The sequence below is a fragment of the Anopheles coustani genome, chromosome 2 (genome assembly GCF_943734705.1).
Source record: "Anopheles coustani chromosome 2, idAnoCousDA_361_x.2, whole genome shotgun sequence".
In the NCBI taxonomy this organism is placed as follows: Eukaryota; Metazoa; Arthropoda; class Insecta; order Diptera; family Culicidae; genus Anopheles; species Anopheles coustani.
In genome coordinates, this window is record NC_071289.1 from 84,515,731 (window position 1) to 84,537,030 (window position 21,300).

Sequence of the window (21,300 nt, forward strand, 5' to 3'; positions counted from 1 at the left end):
ACGAAACAATCACATTTTTGTTAACCGAAAGAAATAGCTGCTCCGACAATAACTCACGTGATTGAAATCTTAGTAAAAAAAAATATTCGCACGCTAGGTAATCTATTGCGCGTAAACAATACGCCACTTCAGTTGTTTTTATTCAAGGTCCCGATTTAACGCGCCACAACTCCTAATTGCGTTATCTTCTAGATTTGTTTCGAAAACAGCGTCCAACGAAGCGTCACTCTAAGCCGCCAATGACGATTTTGTTGATCGTTATAATGACGCCGTTGTTGAAAGATACCGATATCCTTTTGAGGTTGCATTTTACGACTCACATCGGCTTCTGCAATGCACTTCCTCTGTCGTTTTCAAGCGACAAAGCTCAACGACGACCTTTCTTAGTAGATCGATGGATTCAGCTCATTGCTCCGATTGCTTCACGGCTTTGGTGCGCGAGGATCCCTCTGGTGTGGGGATGTTGTTGATGTTTGACTTTTCAACTTTTTTTCAACATCCTCCCCCACATCGTTCGTGATCATTTCCTCCCCCATCCCCGACGCAACGGTGTTTGGTGAGCGATATCGTTCTCGTTTCACGTTCGGTGGTGTAAACATAGAACGCATGTAGCTACTGCCGGGGCCAATGAACTCATTTGTGAAAATTTTATACCACCCACCGCTCCGCCCCTATCGCAACAGGTCCCGTAAACGGTTAGTACCGTGCCGCTTATTCTTCTCGTAGTGTAACGAATCGAAACGTGTGTGAGATTGTGTGGAAAAAAAAGAGAAAACATCAAGCAGGCGGTACAAAGTAAACCACCCCTCCCCCTCCTTTTCCCCTCCAACGGCCCCCGGAAGTCGTGGGTACGCGATAGTACACCACCGGCTTAGTAGACGATCTGGCGCACTGCACATTCGCATCTTTTGCTTGGCATTGGCCACGGGTTCAGTTAAGCCATGCACGGTTGGCGCTTCGCGGGGGAAAGAAAAGAACCCCGCGCAAATTCGGTTTGTTTGTGTTTCTAAGAACATCTGTGGATGTGTGTGTGTGTGTGGGTTTTTCTTTGACTCAACTTAAACTTGTTGCTCCTTTATCTTCGGCGTTGTTTTTTGCGCTATCCAAGCACCCCCCATGCCACGACACTGGAACAAATTTAGATCAAAACAATCGATGAATCGATGAAATGCAAATCTGTGGATCGGCAAAACAACATGCGCGCTACCACCAACACCACCTTCTGTGCATTGGGAAGGTGGCGTTTTATCTTTACGACTTTTGTCGCGCGAGGTGAGATTGTCGATTTTCGCACGGCCTTTAATGATGCTCGTGCCAATAAAGCCGAGCTATTTTAAAGAAAACGGCGTATTTTTATGCCACAGAAAGAGAATGGGGTTTTGTGTGTTTCCAAACAGTGCAGCTTCGGGTACTTAATTAGTCACCGGTTGAATTTCGCTCACCCAGAAAATAACTGTCACGCCATATTTTATTACTTCATTTTCCAACCGTTCAACCGGCACGGAGTGGCCGTTTTTATAAAACCGGAATGGAAAAATGCAATATAAAAATATCTAAAAAAAAAACCGCACCCCGCACGACACTATTATGAAATTGTTTTAAAACGTACAGAAAAGGAAAACATCCATCAACAAAAGCCATGTGAGTGGTAAACAGCACCGGGGGGGGGACGCTAGAAGAAGCTAAAACGGAGAAGGATAACATACGCACCCGTTGAAGGATACAAAAATACAAAAAAGGGAAAGGAGACCATTTCGCCGTGCCGCGTTTTTGGGGTGTGTTGAAAGCAGTGTTGTGATCCAATTTTAAATAGTTGTTTACCGGCCGAAGCAAGTTGTTGGTTCAGTGTATAAATAAATACTAAATATAGCGCAGCGCAGATTTTCCGCAGCCTCTTCGGGGTGGTGAGATTTTGATGTTTTGCCCTCCCCCGGATGTTTCCACCGTTCCCTTGCTTCTTGGTTGAGTTGTGTCGATTTGGCGAATTTTCGAATAGTTTTGGTTTTGTTTTTTATCCCGCGTTACTGGACGAGACTGTATGTTTTGTAGGCTCGGCTTTGGCGAATGTTCAATGATTTTGTTTTGTTTTTAATCGTAGTTTTTGTATTTTGTCGAACGTTCAATGATTTTGTTTCGTTTTTTATTCGTTCTGGGACGCTGAGGTAAAAAGTGATAACGACCCATTACCTTTCGGGCGGTAGCTGTATTACAGTTTTCGGACCGACGACATTCCTTTTGTTTTGGAGGTTGCAATATATTCAGCACGATGAGGGTGGATGGACACATTTGCTTCCCACCTTTCAGGTCGTGGATAAAAAAGACTTTGATCGAGAATTGGTGACTAAAAATAAGACGACGTTATAAAATTCAAAATCTCATTCCAATCCGACTGAACCGGTTCGGAATTGCGCGCTACGTGCAATCGTTCAATGCAGTTTGCTCCTTGCATGTTTTTCTTTTTTTCTTCTGCTGCCGAGAGAGTTGTTTATTGTTTTGCCCATGGTTTTCTACTATGAAGGGCTTTGTTATGCGTCTCTTTACCTTGTTGGAGTGGTTTTCAAGCACATACTCTCCCAGTGTTCCCGATTCGTTTTAGTAATCTTTTATTACCTCCAGTGTAAAACATTCGAATCCGGTTCCTTCCGAATATGCCCCCATAGTACGTCACGTTCGCAAGAATGAGTGTGAACAACAGATAGGACAGGCTGGAATCTTTTCGCCATAAAAGAATACTTTCAACCGACGACAAGGGGGCAAAACTTCCCGATTAAGCGTCTCCGATTCGTCCTCGATCGCGTGTTTGACGGTGGAAACGGATTCATTCCCTTTCTCACCCGATCCTCGTGTCCATTGTGCGCCGGGAACTTCTTATCTCGCACGGTGAACGTCTTTGTCTCCATCGCAGTCCAACGCAGAAACGAACGGATCCGGAGCGATAGTCCATTACGGTTCAGTTCGGTGGGCCTTGGGATGGATGTTGAGGTAGCTTGCGGATGGCCAACCGAACAACGGTTGGGCACAAACAGCCCGTCCTGATAGCGCTGCCCAAACAAGAACGGACCCCGGTTCGATGGTGCAAGCTTGCTGGAAGATTACATCATCCCGTACGAATCCCGGCTCTTGTTTTTTGTGCCGTTCCCGCCGTGAAATTTATGTCCTTTCGTGCCCACGGCCGAGGGATGCATGTTGGAGGGAGGCTTCAGGACCGCCCGAGGTCGTCGTGCTTCGGTGACTTCGGTGCCACGGGCCACGTCTTTAAATAGGAAGTAATCAAACTGACCTACTCTATCGCGTCGAGCTCGTGCCACCACCGCGGCGCTACAATGTTTCTAAGTGCTTCTAGCTCTCGGGCGCACCGACATTAAACAACCGTTCTGGCCGGACACGCTGCTCATCGAAACGGAACCATCGACCACGGTTGTGTGAAAAAACAGTGGTGGTTGTTGGTTATGTGTGCTTTATAAAAGTGCCCATAATGCGTCCGTTCCAATGGTAACGCGAGAGGAGCAGCGAACGGGTGGGTTACGAAAATAAAATACTTGATAGACCCGCATCGGTGCCAACACCCTCCATTCTTCGGAGGGAGGGAAAAAAATAGCCCCATCCAACCACCCTGGCGCGCTTAACAGGTTTACTTTGTATTCTAATCATACCCCGGGCGACGGCAAACAGAGCTGTACATGTATGTTTTGTATTTCGCCGCAGAACCGACCCAAACTGAACGAAGCGTAAGAGGCACGGCCGTGGAGGAGGTCGTACGGGGGGGTGGTGGGTACAAGGTACAACGGGGCCGACCGTGGAATAGACATAACCTTCAGCATAATTTGTCCATCCATGTCCCCGGCACCGGTTAGGATGGCCGATGGCGCCGGAGGACCTCGAAGGTGTGTGGAAGGTAAGGTACCTTAAACGCGTTGGGGAGAACTGTACACACTGCACAACTGATAAATCTGAGCCGCGAGGAGGATCTCTTCAGCAGAGGAAGCTCCACCCTATGGGACAGGGAAGCCCATTAGGAACGCAGCGCACGATCAAGGAACGCGTTTTGGGGTGCTGCACCGTGGGACCTCGAAAGAACTGTCACGATTTGTTGTTATTTTATTTCCCTTCCGCTTCTTAGCGGGAACCGCGCACCCAAACGCTGCTCGTACTCAAGACGGTAAGCGAACTATCGGCCGGTACGGGTTACTGGGTAACGAAACGGTTCAGCTGGCGGACCTTGAACGGTGGAAAAGTGCTCTACCAAATCCGGAAGAGGAAACATGCGTGCGAAGTGCGTCGTGAACACGTTTGCCATTGTTATTTAGGGTATCCATGTAGACGTAATGGGGAAGTGTGTTGATGGACGCGGGATTCCATTTGCATAAATGGATCTTCCTATTTTTTTTCATACAGAATGACTTTACGTAACAAAACAAAGCCAGCGTCCAGCATAAGTGTTAGTTGCGTTTGAAATGTATATTGTGTCTGATACTTTGAACGTACAGGGGTATACAATCGGGGTGTGTTATTTAAAATAGTAAACCAACTTAATTGCCCCCCTAGATCAAACGGACGATCCATAGATCGCCAACCACCATCGTGGTATCGTGTGTTTGTGGTTCTGTATGTTTTTTTTGTGATGCACAAAAGATCAAAAGAGATGACATCTACATGATCATCCTACTGCTACCCCGTGAAATCCAATCCCATAGTCCAGGGGTCGGCAAGCGACGGACTATTATCTTGCATGATTTTTACGATTTTTTTAGATCAAACTGGTTTAAGCACAAATTATATGTGTTGCCTCATGTTGAAGGTTATTTGCAAGTAAGTTGTTCTTTACTAGAATATAAAATTTCTTTTGTGGATCACTTTGACACATTACAAAGATGTGTTACATATTTTGCAATAAGTCTATAACCCTATAAAATACTTCTAATAATACTATAAAAAACCAAAGCCATTGCCCATAGGAAAGGCACCTGTATATTTGAGGTCATTATGAGTAAACACTTGAACACGTCTTGTAAAAATACCATATTATTCGAGAGCTGCTCGATGAACTTTAAGAAAACGAGATTAACACTCTGACGGCCGGGTACATCTATAGATGTAATGGCTCCGTTTCAGTTTGCTTCCGATCACATCATTTTGGTGTGCTATCAACGCTGTCTCCTGACACGCACCACATACTACTGGAAGTAAACAAATATCAAATGGAAAGTAAACAAATTTCACAGCAGCGACGATAGATCCTCTATAGATTTGATTTTCTTATGCTAATCTGAGATATTCTCTATATAGGCTTATATGGGCTTATCTCTAAGATAAAAGGAAAAGCGCTTGATAGCATTTGTTTCATTCTTCGGCAATAAAGTGAGAACTCTTGACACTACTTGTAATGATTCCAATTTTTCAACAACATACGCTTGCCAGCCCCTGCCAAAGCAGGCAGCGCGCGTACGCCAATTGTATTTATGGATTGATGCGAGATCGCCTTTTAGGCGACCGTCCGTTGCGACTAGGGGGTGTAGGCATCCAGACGGCATCTAACGTGGTGGATAGAAACGGATACGGATAGACCCCGACCCAACCATTCGCCGTAGAGAGAATGACCCCCATATTAATCGCACCATTGTGCGTCGCCCCAAACCCGACGCCGGGACGATGTTAGGTTCGAGGTAGCGATTTTGTTTACTATCGCCTTTCCGTTTAATATATGCTAATTGATGCAACAAATCGCAGAAATTTAAAGAAAAGGTCTCGCCTCCCTCCCCAATGGCATCTGCAGCAGTGAGCCACTTCATCCAGAGATGTTTGCGTTTGATAAAGGATGGAGGTTGAGGAAACAGAAGATATATTTTTGAATACCAGCATAGACACACACGTGATCCATCGGATTGGGTATAAAGTTGTCCCCGCGTGTACAAGGGAGCGGCACGCGAGTAACCTGAGCTGACGTGACTCGAGTTATGACGTGACTCGAGGAACGTACATGTTCCTAACGACCCATCCGAAAACAATCGATGGCCGATCTCGTTTAGGGCATGGCATGGGCCAAATGCATAAAACATCACAGCTCCCTTCCACTTTTGGGAACGGTTGTACAAGTGCGCTGCATGCCCTTAAGCAGTGGCTGCAACTTCTCTTGGGTATAGATGCAAGCAGGCAGAGGTCCCGTACTGGTCCGAACCGGGTGACGAAGGGTGGAGCTGACACCCACACTCGATCGTGCACGCGCTCTAGTGGTGTCGACTTACCGGGCATTTGTAGCAGGCATATTGCTTCTCCCCCAAGCCGCGACCATTGTGTTGCTGCAGGTCATATTTGGTGGTACGTGCTCGTGGGTCTATTTTTGAATAAATAAAGTGATTTATGATTGATTGTATTTTACTGTCCCCAATCGCTCTCTCTTTCTCTCTCTCTCTCTCTCTCTCTCTCTCTCTCTCTCTCTCTCTCTCTCTCTCTCTCTCTCTGGTGTCGCTCTAACACTATTCGCACCATCCCGGAAGCTTCCCCGGTGGAGTCTACAGCCGATCCCCATATTCCCCGTCCATCCAAACACAGGCGAGCACTTGTAATTGAACTTTATAGTCCCGCTTGGATACCCAAAGTACCCTGCGCCACCGAGTCACTAATGGATGAGATTGGAAGTAATATCGTGACTGTTCCCGAAATTGGAGCTCTACGAGAGTTCAGTGCACGGGGGAGTTAAAGCGCTACACGTACGAGATCAACACGTTCCAAGTTTTACGATCTTCTTGAATATGACAACGAGGTTGACTCTATGCGTCTAGGCTATCGTTCGTTGGTACTAAAAAGGCTTGATGATACCCAATCGATGAGGAACACGCACGCGTGACCGAATAACTACCAGGGTAAACTAGTCCACCGCGAGGTCTCCTTCATCAGACATCATCAGACAACAACAGACCATTTTGCATACACTCTGGTGATATCATCAGGGTAACAATTGGGGAAAACGAAACAAACTACACAACTCTCGCCAAACAGGTCCTTCGATAGTCCCCGGAATGAGACTAAGCCCCAACGGAGAGAGAGATCGCGCGAGCACCCAGGATCTTTAAATGTCCACACCAGCCAAATACCAGTCGCGCGTTCCAACGGTTGTTTCATTCATCTTCTAAGGCGGCCTACGCTACGCCTGGCCATAACCCCGAAGCGAAGTTCAAAGCTGCTGCTGCTGCTGCTGCTGCTAGCTGCTAGCTGCTTGGCATCCTAGCGGTGGCCCCGGTTTCGGCTTCATTTTCCGGCATAATTTATCACTTTGTTTTGATTCTCCAACCGCGCGGGCCACGTAGCGAAACCCGTTTGGCCATGTGTTCCTTCGTCGCGGTGTGGCGTGCGCTGTTCATCTGTTCCTAATTTCGATCGCGCGCGGATTTTGTTTTTCTCGGCCTCTTCGGTCGAGACGTTGAGCGCTTGTAGGGTGGCGTTCACCGCACGGACGAGGCGCCTCCACCATGTGCGACATCGATGATGTACCGTTTTTGTGCGTTCGAATTTCGGTTGGGAAGCTCTGGGAGGGAGGGAGGAACGGGGGTTTGTTTTACTTCTTTTAACGATCCTCAGTTCTCGGCCAAATTTTGTGTATTTTGCTCAATTTGCGCATCAAACCAGCCCGAACGTGCAGCAGCCCGCTCTATACGCAGCTAATTAGTTCTAGCTTGTTCGCTTCCTGTCGCGACCAGATGACACGCCGTTGCGGAATTGTAATTTACGACGAATCTGTTTCCTGGAGGAATCCCAATATAGACGAAATTCCGTTCCAAACGATACGTCTTACACTCTGCAAGAGGCAAACAAGGGAAAAGAAACTGTTTCCTAGAGGAAACATAATATATTTAAACAACGTTACGTCTCATATTCTGCGAGAGGCAAATAAGGGAAAGGGAAATACTACGGGTTAAATTTTCATTTCAATTTGTCACCAGGAAAAAAAAAACATCTCATTTGCGTTCTTTCGCTTCTGTTAAAAACATATCGGGAATAGTGCTGGCGTCTACTCGTCGCTCAGTTGCTCCCTCCCTTATGCCAAGGTCGCCGAGGACGCCGCCAAGATGATTCCGTCAACAGATTTGGCAACTTGTGACACCCCAAATGGAAAAGCGGCGAGGGTGCTACGTTGGTATGCTGTAAACATTTCATCAACCGTTTCTCGTTCGAGGTTACGAAAAACGACCCTCATATGGGACGGTCTGGAATCCGGTAGAGCGAACCGTTCGGCAGGAAGCACAACCGACGATGCCCTGTGGACGTCGTGCTGAAGTGCTGAACGAAGGAGATTCTGTTGTGGAAGTTGTATGGTGTAGCAAAACCAACCACTGAAGGACGACTGAAACGATCGCGATCGTCTGCGAGTGAATGTTGAAGAGCTTCTCAGCTGAACAACATTAATTCTTACTATTCCACACCTCAGCAGAACGGTGGCGTTCGCTAGCGAAGTCCACTGGAAATGGCTTATGGGAAGCTGTCCCGAGCCGATAGCCGTCAAGGTTCCATGCGAACCGCTGACTGTTTCATTTCAAACAACCACTAGAGTGTGTTCGAACCAATCTGGTTCCCCCCCAGGGCGATACAAGCACCCCATCCAGCGAATGGAATCGTCTTACGTACGGTACTACTTTTGTCGAAACTCGAACCGGTCCGTTCAAGGTCCCGCACACGTTTGTCGTAGGGATTGTCTGGAGCTTCTCGCCGGGTGGGTCACTTGTCCCGCTAATCACCCGCCCCAAAACCGTCGCCAAGGTCTCGCCATCAACCTCGACTGGAAGACACCACCGCGGGTGTAAGACTATCCATTCGACGATCTATTTTTGAAACCAGTCAAGCAGTGTCCAATAATTGTCTCACCGCGTCCAGATGGTCTCCGAACGGGACCGAACAGGAAACGATCGATCCCGGCTGATTCGGAAGCTTCGCCGGTGACCATGAAGTGCTGGCGCCATCGCCGTAGGGGTAAACTATCGCTGAGTGCTGCTCATCCGACGAAGGAAGCTAGCTATGACCGTTTGGTAGTATTTCCATTACCCTGTCATCCTCCATCACCGCCGGGGTTTTGGGGAGCCAAACAGACAGTTGAGTGGTATTGCGGGTGCGCGATGGATTGGTCCGGCTCGGCCATTCGGCAAACCATCTCTAATGGCCGATCTCGCAGGTGACAGGTTGATGGAAGGCAAATGTTTTGGTTTCATTAAAATTTACCTTACGTTACACACACCGCTGGCGCCATATTCTGAAGGTCTTCGGGACGATCTTCTACTGTGCGTGGCTTCATTCCAACGCCCAAGACGCCGGTAAACACATTCATCTTCTTCACTCACGGATCAACACAGAAATGTGTCACGCAAAACTGTGCTTATATTTTATTTGGTTTCATACGAAATTATGTTGACGATTAAATTGTCACAAAACTTTTCCAATGGTTCGGTTGGTTTGTTACCAGTTTGACTGCTTTTGAGCACTTTTAGAACAAGTTTTAGTTAAATCTTTTTGATGAAATTTGTTGTATCTTCTGTAGCCTACAGCTATATTAGTGGAATAACATATTAGTTTCGCGTATCAGATTTAGTTCTCTGAACTAGATCACGGTGGTAAAAGAACGATCGCTCTGGTTCAATTCTCTTAGTTTATCGATCTACTTATGCTCATTCTGTCTAAGTTGTTCACCAAATCTATGAGTAGAAACCAAATTTCACTGCACAGATTTCTTTTATTGCCTATCTCAAATTGATATTAAAACCAAAAACTTTAGGATCACCCCTTTACACGCGTCATTTAGTTTGACTTGATTTATTTTTGCCAGTAAGTTTGTAAATCTTGGGTGTTTTAGCTTACATTTTACACCAGAGCATTCTGTTCCAGAAGACGTTGCATATCTCTTCTAAAATAGGATGTTTTACGTTTGGTTTCCACAACTAGATTGTAAAAAATTAAGGGATTTGATTCTTGTTAGTTTCATTAAACAATATTGAGGTCGTTGATGAAATGCTGCTTCATTGCAATATCTTATTTCAACACTTGTTGAAGCTTAACTCATGGTAGGGAAATCTTACTTTATTTCAGATTTAACACGTTGATTGCCTTTTATCATTTTTGATAGTCAGCTGTCATTAGTTCTAAGAAGTTTTTGTCCCATATATGAATGAAAAAGCAGCATAAAAATTTTAGTATTATTTAATACCAATTCTTTGGAAAGCTTAATCTTTGCTTAACCTTCGAAAACCGTCGGTTTCATCAATCTTATTAACACATTTTATTAAAAAAGATTGAACAAAAAAGTGTGCTAAAACGCTTGGCAATCAGCGTGGATCAACACAGGATCAAACACCTGTTTATTCCATTAAATTTGCATGTAGGACTTGAAACTCTCGTATGTGGTATTAGACACGTTTGTCAACATGTTTTATTAGTTCATCTTCTTCAATTGCATAATTCAGGAACTTTTTAGTTCACCGCGCCACTGCATTTTGCATCTCTTGAATGAAGAACGCATGTGTTATTTCAGAATGACTGACCGTTCACATTTTAATGCAGTAAGCGATCTTTTCCAACGCAGCATAAGGATCGAACCTTAGTCAAACGGGGTTAGAAACTTGTCTCCGATTGTCACTCAAGTGTCGCAAAGCGCGTAGGGTGCTGTTAAGCTAACCCATTACCGGTGCTGTGGGGCAGTTTTTCCGGCTCACGTGTTCGCGCCGGGTAGCGCAACTTCACCCGGTGCGACAAGTTGACAAAACAATAATCGAACAACTCCCTATTAGAGACAATAGAGCCGCAGACCTCCGTGTCCTCCCTCGGAGCAGGGGCCAATTGCACACCATATTGTGTGTGCGTTGAGGCACGTTACGTAAAATGCGCACGGCGCGGAGGCGAGAAACCGATTAATTGCCGAGCGCGATCTCGCTGCGGCTTGTTTTAGTGACTATAGTTACACCACGCCACATACGACCGTTGAGTATCGAATATGGCCGGTCGCGACGATTGGAAGCATATTTTGTTGCCTTTCGACCGGAGAAGAAGGGATACTAAATAGAAACACACAAAAAAACCCGTCGCAATAAGGAAGCGCAACGGCGGTTGTAAAGCTGTATTAACCGATCGCTAGTGGTAGCCGGAACCGGCTGCCTGCAACAGGGATGGCAGTATGTAGCGCATTTCTGCATTTACGTCTCGTGGAACGTTTTGTCCGCGCGAAAAAAAACCCTCCATCTGTGCATCAGATGGAGCACGTTTCGGCAATTTCGGTCGCTACCGGATGGGGATCGTAAATTTTATTTCAAAAAACATACACCGCCCGTTGGGGATCGTGTTATGTTTTAGTTTTACTTGTTTTTAGTTTAGTTGAGTGTCTTCTTTAGTTGAAGATGAAAATTTCCACTCTCGAGTTTACTCAACATTTTGTACTAAATTTCTTCAACCATCAGCTTTTCGTTTCTTTGGTTTATTTTATGTGCAACAAATTTTTCAACCAAGATCCTGCCCAGGTTTGTTTATCGTAGCGTGTACTTTTTGGCAACGTTAATTCGATCCCCTTTCCAGCCTGACGTTTGCTTCGGTACGGGCGATGATGGATTGCCAACAATTTGACACCAGCAGGCAAGGCAAAAAGGCAACGACTTCAACTCGGCAACACATACAGCTTCACCCCAGGCCCGATATGCAAAACGACATGTGGAATGTAATGTAAACAATTTAAATTTGACGCACAGCTAGCTGAAACTTTCCCTCTCGAACGCACCGGCACGCCAGAAGAGGACCACGGCGAACGTTCGCCGTCGGTTTGTCCTTTCGCCACGATCAGATGTGGTCGCGAGCAGCTGTTTTCTGCCGTTGCTAGGTTTAAAAAATATTTACGAATCCGAAGAGAAGGCGACCAAGTGAATATAAAAAATGGCGTATGCAAGGGGGTAAAGCGATGTATATAAACGACAAAATGCTTAGCGTTCCGTATGCTACCATGGCGCAGACTCCATTGAAAACATTCCGTTGCTCCGTTACGTTTGGCATATGAATTTTAATGGTTACAATAGCTCAAACTGAGCAGCAAGCGAGAGATCTCCGATCTCCACACGGCCGCACGCACGCCCATCCATCCAATAATTCGACTCCATCCCCAAATCAAATAATCGCAACCCTCCCCTAACAACAACCCTGCACCGCCATCGGATGTACCGGAGTCAACCATGGCCGCAAACAGCCAACCCCCAGGCCTGGAGACATGCAAACAAATTCATTGCGGGTGAGATAATCACTATCGCACGCCGTGGCCTCGTGATGGCCCACCCCCTTACCTTACTCGGCTTGTCTACCGCGAATCGTGATGGCTATGATAATGAAACCTGATAGCCACCGGACAACCCGAGCCCGGCCGGCCGGCCGGCATACACCAGACAGCAATTTCGCAGCCGCGGCTGGTCCTAGGAGTTAGTGCTGCCTCGAACGCATGGTTGGCATAGTTTAAGTACTGGGGAGTGGCACCTGTCGGGGGTCCATCGGGTCTATTGGAAATCGGGGAAACCGGCTGATAATCGCACCGGTTGTACAGGTGCGCTATGAGGGAGGGAAGACATTATTCTAATGAGTACGTTGACAGGTTGATACCAAGGGGGAAAGGTAAGGGGGAGCGGGGGAGCAAGGGACACGCTTTGGCGGTAATCAATTTGATGTTTATTTTAAGCGTTTTCACAAGAAACCGGCGGGGAACTAATTATGATTGAAGTTGTCATTAATCATTTTACGGCCAGTTGGATGCCAAATGCCTCCCCCCCCCCCCCCCCCCCCCCCCCAGATCCAGCTACTCGATATCACCTAGGCAGGCAATCTACGGTTTCCTCCAACTCCCCATCGAGCTCTTCATTCATTCGTTAAAGTGTCGCGCGGCGTTGTTTTCCATTCTTCAAAAGTTTAAGTTTACAGAAGTAAACAAAGCTGGGGCCAAGCGATCGGAAAACGAAAGCAACGGAACGAGCCGCGCCGTAGGCCACAGATGTTTCCCATTAGTGGCGTAAACAGTTTCGCTTGCCAGCGTTTGGTTCTATGTCGATGTCGAGCATGCTTTTTTTTTTTTGCTTCACGGGGAACGTTTTTAATGTACCTTTGTTAAAAAGTGTCCATTCCCCGGATCGATGTTTGTGGATCGATTTTGATGTTGTGGCTGTAAACATGTTGGCCTATGTGCTCTCTCAGTGTCTCTCAAGCACGATCGATGAGTAAGTAACGCCTTAGTAGATCACATTTTGTGCCGCTTGAGACTGTAGAAATAGTACAGCAAGTACATCCCTCTTGGAGCATCTGTTTCGATGAGTTATCAGCTGGGCAGACAGCTGGTCATGGTTCAGCACCGCCCGCTCCCCCCATTCTCCCACTTGTTGATCAAGCCGACAGACAGCGGCTACAATGCTGCACGGTACGGAATCTGGAGCACGCTGATGCAACCGTGTTTATTCGGGTGCTTATCACCTCCGCCCAGCAGGAAGTCAGTGGCCAGCAGTCAATAAACGGATCGGGCGATTCCAGAACACTGGAACCCGACGCCCGGGCGTGGATCAGCTTGCGGTAAACAGATTGCAGCATCGCACCACCGACTGAAACCGAATCGGCAGAACGAAGGTTGCAACCCGCCGGCACGCTGCAGAAAAACAAGAACATTTCACGCTTATCTCAACCCGGAATGGTTCTCTTATTCCTTTCCTTTTTTTGTTGTTTGAGTAACTATTTTGTGACTTACACAGTTTCTAAAACAGAGGTGAGGGATTGACACGCGTGGAATGGGACTCCTAGCAACCGGTGGCGAAGGACATTGTCACATTGACCTTGTTTACCGTGCGGATCGGCGATGTGTGTTCCTATCAGTTTACTGCGAAGTGCTCGCGGTTTGGTGTCCATATCGCACCGGGTGCGGGATTTAAATTTGCAAAAGAGAAGGCAAATGTTGACGGCAACAACGAGTTCCGGATGCCATATAAATATATAGGTGTACTTTTTCTACGGCGGTGGTTGGTTTTCCTAGCCAAGAATGTCCACCGAAGGTGCCATGTTTGCCGAGCTATAGATGGAAAGGAGGCAAACCCTTTGAGCAACAACATGTCGTTACATGTGCCCGCTCGCCAGCTGTTGTCTTGTTGCCACAGTGGCAATATAGACTAATAAAACATTGTGTGTGAGTTACTTGTAGGGTCGGATGATAACTTGATATTCCCACCATTTTTGGGGTGATACTAAAAATGTACTAAAACCTCAACGGACCCAAAAGTGGGGCTTCATTTTTGCCCGTCACAAGGAAGTTGAACAACAACAAACAGCACGCTTTTTATTCTGCTCATTGAACCGCGCAAACAGCGATCGGATGTTTACGATCGTGCACCGGTGTAAGCCGGCAGCACCGGGTCAAACTATGGCAGCTTACGTCCGTCGGATGGATGTTATTTTTACCCGGACCAAACACCCGCTCCAATCTGACCGGCCCAGAGAATGACGTGCACGAAAGGGCACGGTCAGAGTGTACGGCAAGTGTTTACTTACATACTTCCCTGTCAAATTACAGCTGATTGGGGGTAGAAGCTCCCCATTTTCGGCCCCGTCGATGATGGGTTGGGAAAATGCAAACCCGGTGGAGGGAAATGGGAAAATGGTTCGAGCGAACGGCTTCGTAAGCATTTTGTCGGGGCGTTCATCCTCGATCGATGCTGTTGTGGTGGTGGGTTATCTTATCACTTTCGGAACAGCCGGGAAATAATTGGTCCTTACGATCACTGAAGAAAAACACATGAAAGGGTCAAGAACCTACGGGACTCTCTAGGCTGCAAATCTCATCCCCCTGCAGATTCGTTCGAAATTGACGTCAATGCGGCGGGTCTCTACTTATCAGGACACGAAGACCGATTCGGGTCGCGTGGGGAGATAATTTCGCTGGGGGACAACAACCGTCCTCGGTAGCAAACCAGGCGCGCGCAAACGATCGCGTCGGGATGTTTTCCTTTCGCTTTTTAATGAACCGATTCCGTTGCAGTTGGTAATCACGAACCAAAACTCCATAAACCCTACGATTATGCTCCAGTATGCATGCGTGCCGTCATTGGAATGTTTTTTTTAAATCCCACCCCGTGTTCTACGTTTCTCTTTATTTTTCTGCAGTATGGCTCAAAGAACTCCCCGACGGACAACTCGAATCTGGACCATGTCACCAAGGTGATCGCCTATCATCCGCGCTATCTGGACCACTTTCTCAGTACGCAAAAGTTTGTGCTGCAGTGCGATGGACCGCTGCCGTACGACTATAGGAACTACATTGCGATTATGGTAAGTTGTTTGGAACATCTACCTTTTACAGGTGGACCATTTTAAATGACCGTTTAGGAATGACAAAAATGGTGCACTCTAACTATAAAGGAATGAAATGAATCAACGTTATCAGATAAAATGGATCATTTTCCAAATTATGTTCTCATTGTCTTTAAAATTGTCATTAATTACAGGTTAAATACATTTACGAAAATAACATATTTCAAACTTATAGATCGTTTGAAGTTTCTTAGCAATAATTTGAGTTTTTTCTAATGTTATTTACTAATATAAATAACATTTAATATTTATTTATTAACATTTTTGTTTTAAAAGTTTGTTTAGGATGAAAACGATATAAACTGATCGCTCCATATAAGATTTTATAATACAAACGTAATGTCAAAAAGATCAAACGATATTACATATACATGTATATTGTAATATTGTTCTTCCTATTTTGAAATGTTTCAATTTTATCAAGATCGGATTTTTTTTAAGCTTGCTTAGGTTGAAGGCGAGTTATTTGAACGCGTAAAATAATTTATTTTGAAAAGATCAAACCATATATTTTTTTCTTTTTTTTTAATTATTAATTAATAATTAAATTTTAATTGTTGTTTTTCGATTCTCTATTATAGGTTAATATTATTAATTATAGGTTAAGTTAATCAATTTACACAATTTGGCATTCCAGTTGCATTTGTTTTCAAAAGGCCAAACTAAATGCCTTGTAAATCTAAATAGTATTAGGCTTTAATGTGAAAAAAAAGATTGATCACGAGGTAGCACCGGAAGTAATCGCTTTTACTTTCAATTTCTCCAGGCCGCTGCCCGCCATAAGTGCACGTACCTAGTGAACCTGTACGAGGACGTCTTCCTGAGGAACGGCGGTGATCCGAGCTGGCTGAACGGTCTCGAGCACATCCCCGCCAAACTACGTGCCATCTCTGACATCAACAAAATTCTAGCCCACCGTCCATGGCTGCTCAACAAGGGACACATCGAGGTACATTTTTGTCGTATTCAGTGTCAGGTTCACCGCCTTCCTCTACAAATAACTAATGTGGCTCGTATGTTTGCTCTCAAACTCATTCCTCAACAGCGCCTGACGAAAGGCCAGAACAGTTGGTCCCTCTCGGAAGTGGTGCACGCAATCGTGCTGATCGCCCACTACCACTCGCTGTCCTCGTTCGTGTTTTCCTGCGGGCTCACGCAGGAGCTGGACGGCATTAGTCACAAAGTCATCGAAAACAACAACGTTCTCACCCAGAAGACTGCCTTCAACCGTCTGAATGATCTGTACAATTCTCAGCACCCAGACAGCCATCCCCAGAACGGAGACGATGGTAGGGCAATCGGGCTTTGGGCTACGCGAACATTTTCCCATTGTTTCTAGAATTTTAAATAAAGTATCTATTTCAACCCGGTAGGCAACATCCGTCCGGAAGTGACCGTCGATGCACTGATGCAACGCATGAAGCGTCTGTCGGAGAAGAATGACGAAGCGTGCAGCGAAACCGAGCTGAGCAACCGGTTCAAGCATGTGGAGCAGCAGGCGGCCGAGCTGCCCCCGGTCATCCGGGACGCACCGGCGGAAGTCCCGCAGCAGCTCGGCCGCTACGTGGACGATCCCAGCTTCACATATCAGGACTTTGCGCGGCGCGGTGCGGAAAACATTCCGCAAACGTTCCGGATACAGGACTACTCCTGGGATGACCATGGATACTCACTAGTGAATAGGTGTGTAGGGGATCTTTTAAACTAAACCTTGACAGTAGCAACTAACCCCTTGGATGTTTTATATTTTCTTTTTTTTTGTCAGGCTGTACAATGATGTCGGGTTCTACCTCGACGAAAAGTTCCGGGCGGCGTACAACCTGACGTACTACACGATCGCGGGTCGCACGAACGTCGACACGTCCAAGTTTCGGCGCGCCATCTGGAACTACATCCAGTGCATCTACGGCATACGCCACGACGACTACGACTACGGCGAAGTGAACCAGCTGCTCGATCGCTCGTTGAAGATGTTCATCAAGACGGCCTGCTGCTTCCCGGAGCGGATCACCAAGCTCGATTACGACAGCGTGCTCGTGGAGCTGCAGCACAGTGAGAAGGTAGGTAGCAACTTTCCCCCTTTGCCTTCCTTCAGCACATTCTAACCACGTGGTCGTTATACCTCTGTTTGTCGTGTTCAGGTTCACATCAATCTTATGATCTTGGAAGCCCGCAACCAGGCGGAGCTGCTGTACGCCTTACGAGAAATTATGCGATACATGACATGATTGGCACCCACCGATATGAAGAATTAGGATGCCGTTGGCCAGTTTTGTGATGCCTGCCTGTCCTCTCCCTCCCCCACCTGGCCCGTTGGTTCCCGTTGGCTGAACGAATGTTTGTGGGTTGTTTTGCGATAAGGAAGGATTAGTCGCCATCGCGACGAATTGGTAAGGGAAGGATACGGGGACGCGTGATAGGAAAAGAAGGATGGATCGACGATCGCTAGCGTGAAGGAGGGTGTGTAGCAGGGAGAGGGTCAGGATTTGTGAAACATTCAGGGCAAAGGTGTATTTGTTTTTATTACGAAGATTGTTTGTGGAAAGGATGGAATGGATGTTGATGTTGTGTTATTGTTGTTAACTATATTGTACGGTCTGACGCGTTGTTGGTTGCGCATATGAGGTGGAAACATACGTTGCGTACGAGAAGGTGAGGCAGGTTCACGAGAATGGTGGCAAAGAGTGGAGGGGGAGAGCAAACGATGCCGGAGCCTTGGCTGGACCGGAGTGATGTGCAAGCATAAGGAATATTACGATGGGTGATATATAATTATAACTATTACTATACTAACGCTCTTTTCTACGTGACGTCGAAAAGGATAATGCTACCAAGAGCAAGAGCGAACGGCCGCCAACGTTTTTATTATTTTTTTTTTATGGAAAACTCTATTTCTAACAGGCAAACGCGAACAATGCAATGTTGAGAGAGCCCACTGTGGTGAGATCGTATACTTTCGCGAAACAGAAACACAAGACAAACGTAATAGCGTGCTACAGAATGGAGCACCATACTCAGGCCTACAACACACACACACACAGTTTATGCTAGCATCAGGGAGAGATTCAGGACGTTGTCTATTTTTGGATGATGGTTTGTTTATTTTTTTTATTAACTCCCTTGCAACTCTTGACGAAGATCTAATGTCTAATCAGGGAAAAACGTAAGTAAGGTATCGAAGCAAGAAGCGACAGCCTTGCGAGTAAGGACCCCGATCTAAGTGGCATAATAAGTAGGAAAACCACCCCATTCTGATCTCACTGTGATAAGGTTTTACTTGTGTTTGTTTTTTTTTATTCATTGCTGCTACATCAGGTTGTCGAATAATTGAGCTTATTCTTATTATTTGATGCGTTTTGATACGATCTGTACAATTTGTCTAGCTGAAATTCTATCAAATGAATTTCTATTGAATTCATCGACGACTCGCGTCGAATAGTAAGAATCAGCTCAAAACCCGGATCGTGAATTTCAAGTGCATACGATGGTGACAAATCCGCGATGGCTCATAATTAAAATTCGGTGGTTTTCTTCTGTTTTTCCTTCTCTATGTAACATCAACGACGATACGCCACCAAATGGAGGTGAAGTAACAAACTAGGAGAGTAGAAAAGCTTTATATTTTTAATTATTCGTTTAATTTCTACTCAATCAATGGTCAGTAAACATATTTGTACAGTAAAGTGTCTCATTGTCAACCATTCATTTTCTTTTTTGAACTTCCGTACCGCCGGACAGAAAATTGTACAGCTCCCCGGTGTAAGCTAGTGTCGCCAAGTAGCCACAAGAAAAAAACTGCACTTCGACCTTCACGTCCATGCAAAAACAAAAAAAACAGCAAAAACTGAATGATATTATGTACCTTTCTCGCTGCGATCTGCCAAGACAGCGGAAGCAGCTAGCGATTTGCTCCTCCATTTGATTCGATTGCAGACAATCCATCGCATTTGTTTTGCCTGCGCGATCGGTAGTTGAACGGCGTATTGTGATAATGCGAGCAGAGTGAAGGTTACGGAAAGCGAGAGCAAACTAGTCCACTGATGTAGCACGATCAGTTTCGCCAGTAAGGATTTAATGTTGGTGCATTTTTGTTTTAGAATATTTCACCACATCAAACGTTGTTTGTTCGCCGTCGGCGAATCGAATTGTCTGGTAGGAGACAGGAGACGTACGAACCATCGCTTAGAAGGAACGAGAGTATGAGAATCTAGCATATTTCCTCGACAACATCATGTGTTAAGGCTGCCAACCCGGTTGGCCGTCGGAAGCATGCATGGTGAAGCGGGAAAAGAGTTTGAAAAGAAACGAAACTACTAAAACTGCATCGATTGAGACAATTTCTGCGAGGTAAGAATATAAGCTTACGTGAAGAGAAGTTTGAAGAAAATATGACGATTTGTAAAAAAAATATAATGATCAATAAATTTTATAACGTATAGAGCATCGTGTAATGTGCGCTTTCTATGTACGCCGTGGTAAGGATGCGAGCCTAATCTTGCGCTTCTGCACAGAGGTGGAATTTGTATTGGTTGCATGAAGCTTGATGAGATACGTAAATGAAATCATACGAATCAATTTAAACTATAAACAATACCAGCACGTCGGAATAAATTCGGACGCGGCGCATACGGTTGGACATTGTGATTATATTTGTGCCAAAACCAAAAAAAAAGAAGGAAGAAAGAACCGCGATCACAAAAAACTACCGATCGAGAAAGAATCATATTACACACGAATCAAAAACAGAGTAAACATGAAAACCTCATGCTTATTTTATATCTTGTACAAAGAAGGCGATCGTGGAATAAGGGTGGTAATAAGCCATCGATCAAGTCCTATAGTTTTCTCCCCTGATTAATGTGCGTCTGTACATCAAATAACGCCGTTATTACATTGTCGATGTTGTGCCTTTCTGTAAAAGAAGTAAAAACACAGTACACCGAACGTGGGAAAACGCGAAAAGGGTGTCTCATTGTTGCGAAAAAGAAGCGATAGAATACTAGGTGCTACAGTGATTGGAAGCGTATCGATCAATCAAAATATGCAGCGTTTGCAGAGACACTAAATATTGTTGTACATCCAGGGAGTTGAGGAGGAGCGGATGCAGATAAAATTAAGTGTATACCGCCATGATCACGTATTAAGCGCGCAACCGGAGCGAATCGATGTATCAATTCGGCAGGATTTGTAGGAATAAAACAAACAAAATTTTATAAACACAACACCACGTTCGAATTTCTTATCTCTTTCATTCCTAAATAATCCGAAATTTAATTTAAAAAAAATCCAAACTCAAACACCGTTCTACATCTAAAATGGTAAACGGACGACCAGGTATTTAAAAGTGGAAGAATTCTACCCTTGATTTTTTTTCCTAAGTAAGCGATCTCGTTTGGTATGCTGCTGCGGGTAATAGTTTTGTCAACGTACCCATAAAAAGTGCCAATAATCTAGATTTTGAAAATTCTAAAAATGGCAGAATCATCGATTGTTTAAGCAACTCCGATAAAACGGAGCATCGAAGTGTATTTTGTAGCATTTGCAGTCTGTAAAGTAAAACAGCAAGCCGAGATCGGATGGCAAGTCCTATCCTGTTTAGATAGTGTTATATTGCTGGTCGAGATTGATGTTTCCTAGGTATATACGCTGGGGTAAAAGCTATTGTTTTCTTACCTCTTTCCAAGGAAGCAGCAGACACACAGTATATTCTCGCCAATCGTGGAGTTCACGTCCGATCGAGCTCGTGTTGGAGCCACAGTTTAATTTGGCCCTCATCGCAGCGATACAGTCTCGAAGCTAGACAGTATTCAAGTATGTCTGCTCGTTTTAAACCAAAACAGGAGATCGATCCTGAAATTCCAGAGCCGATCGTGGTATTCCGGTACAGCAACTCGCCAGCCCGTAAGCATGAAGCTAGTGACGATCACCGTGTGTGCTTGTCGCTGGACTGGTCCC

At 45.5% G+C, this 21,300-nt stretch overlaps 1 protein-coding gene across 1 annotated transcript in view; it reads left to right on the forward strand.

Moving 5' to 3' along the window:
- Positions 1–19,783, forward strand: part of LOC131262108 (sestrin homolog) — a 31,694-nt gene extending 11,911 nt beyond the window's left edge. Inside the window, exons 3-8 of the mRNA XM_058264031.1 lie at positions 15,139–15,303; positions 16,112–16,294; positions 16,391–16,634; positions 16,719–17,028; positions 17,111–17,405; positions 17,487–19,783. Of these exons, the coding sequence (XP_058120014.1) occupies positions 15,139–15,303; positions 16,112–16,294; positions 16,391–16,634; positions 16,719–17,028; positions 17,111–17,405; positions 17,487–17,573 (1,284 nt within the window). The 3' untranslated portion in view covers positions 17,574–19,783. The remainder of the gene's footprint in view (positions 1–15,138; positions 15,304–16,111; positions 16,295–16,390; positions 16,635–16,718; positions 17,029–17,110; positions 17,406–17,486) is intronic.
- Positions 19,784–21,300: the final 1,517 nt, after the last annotated feature.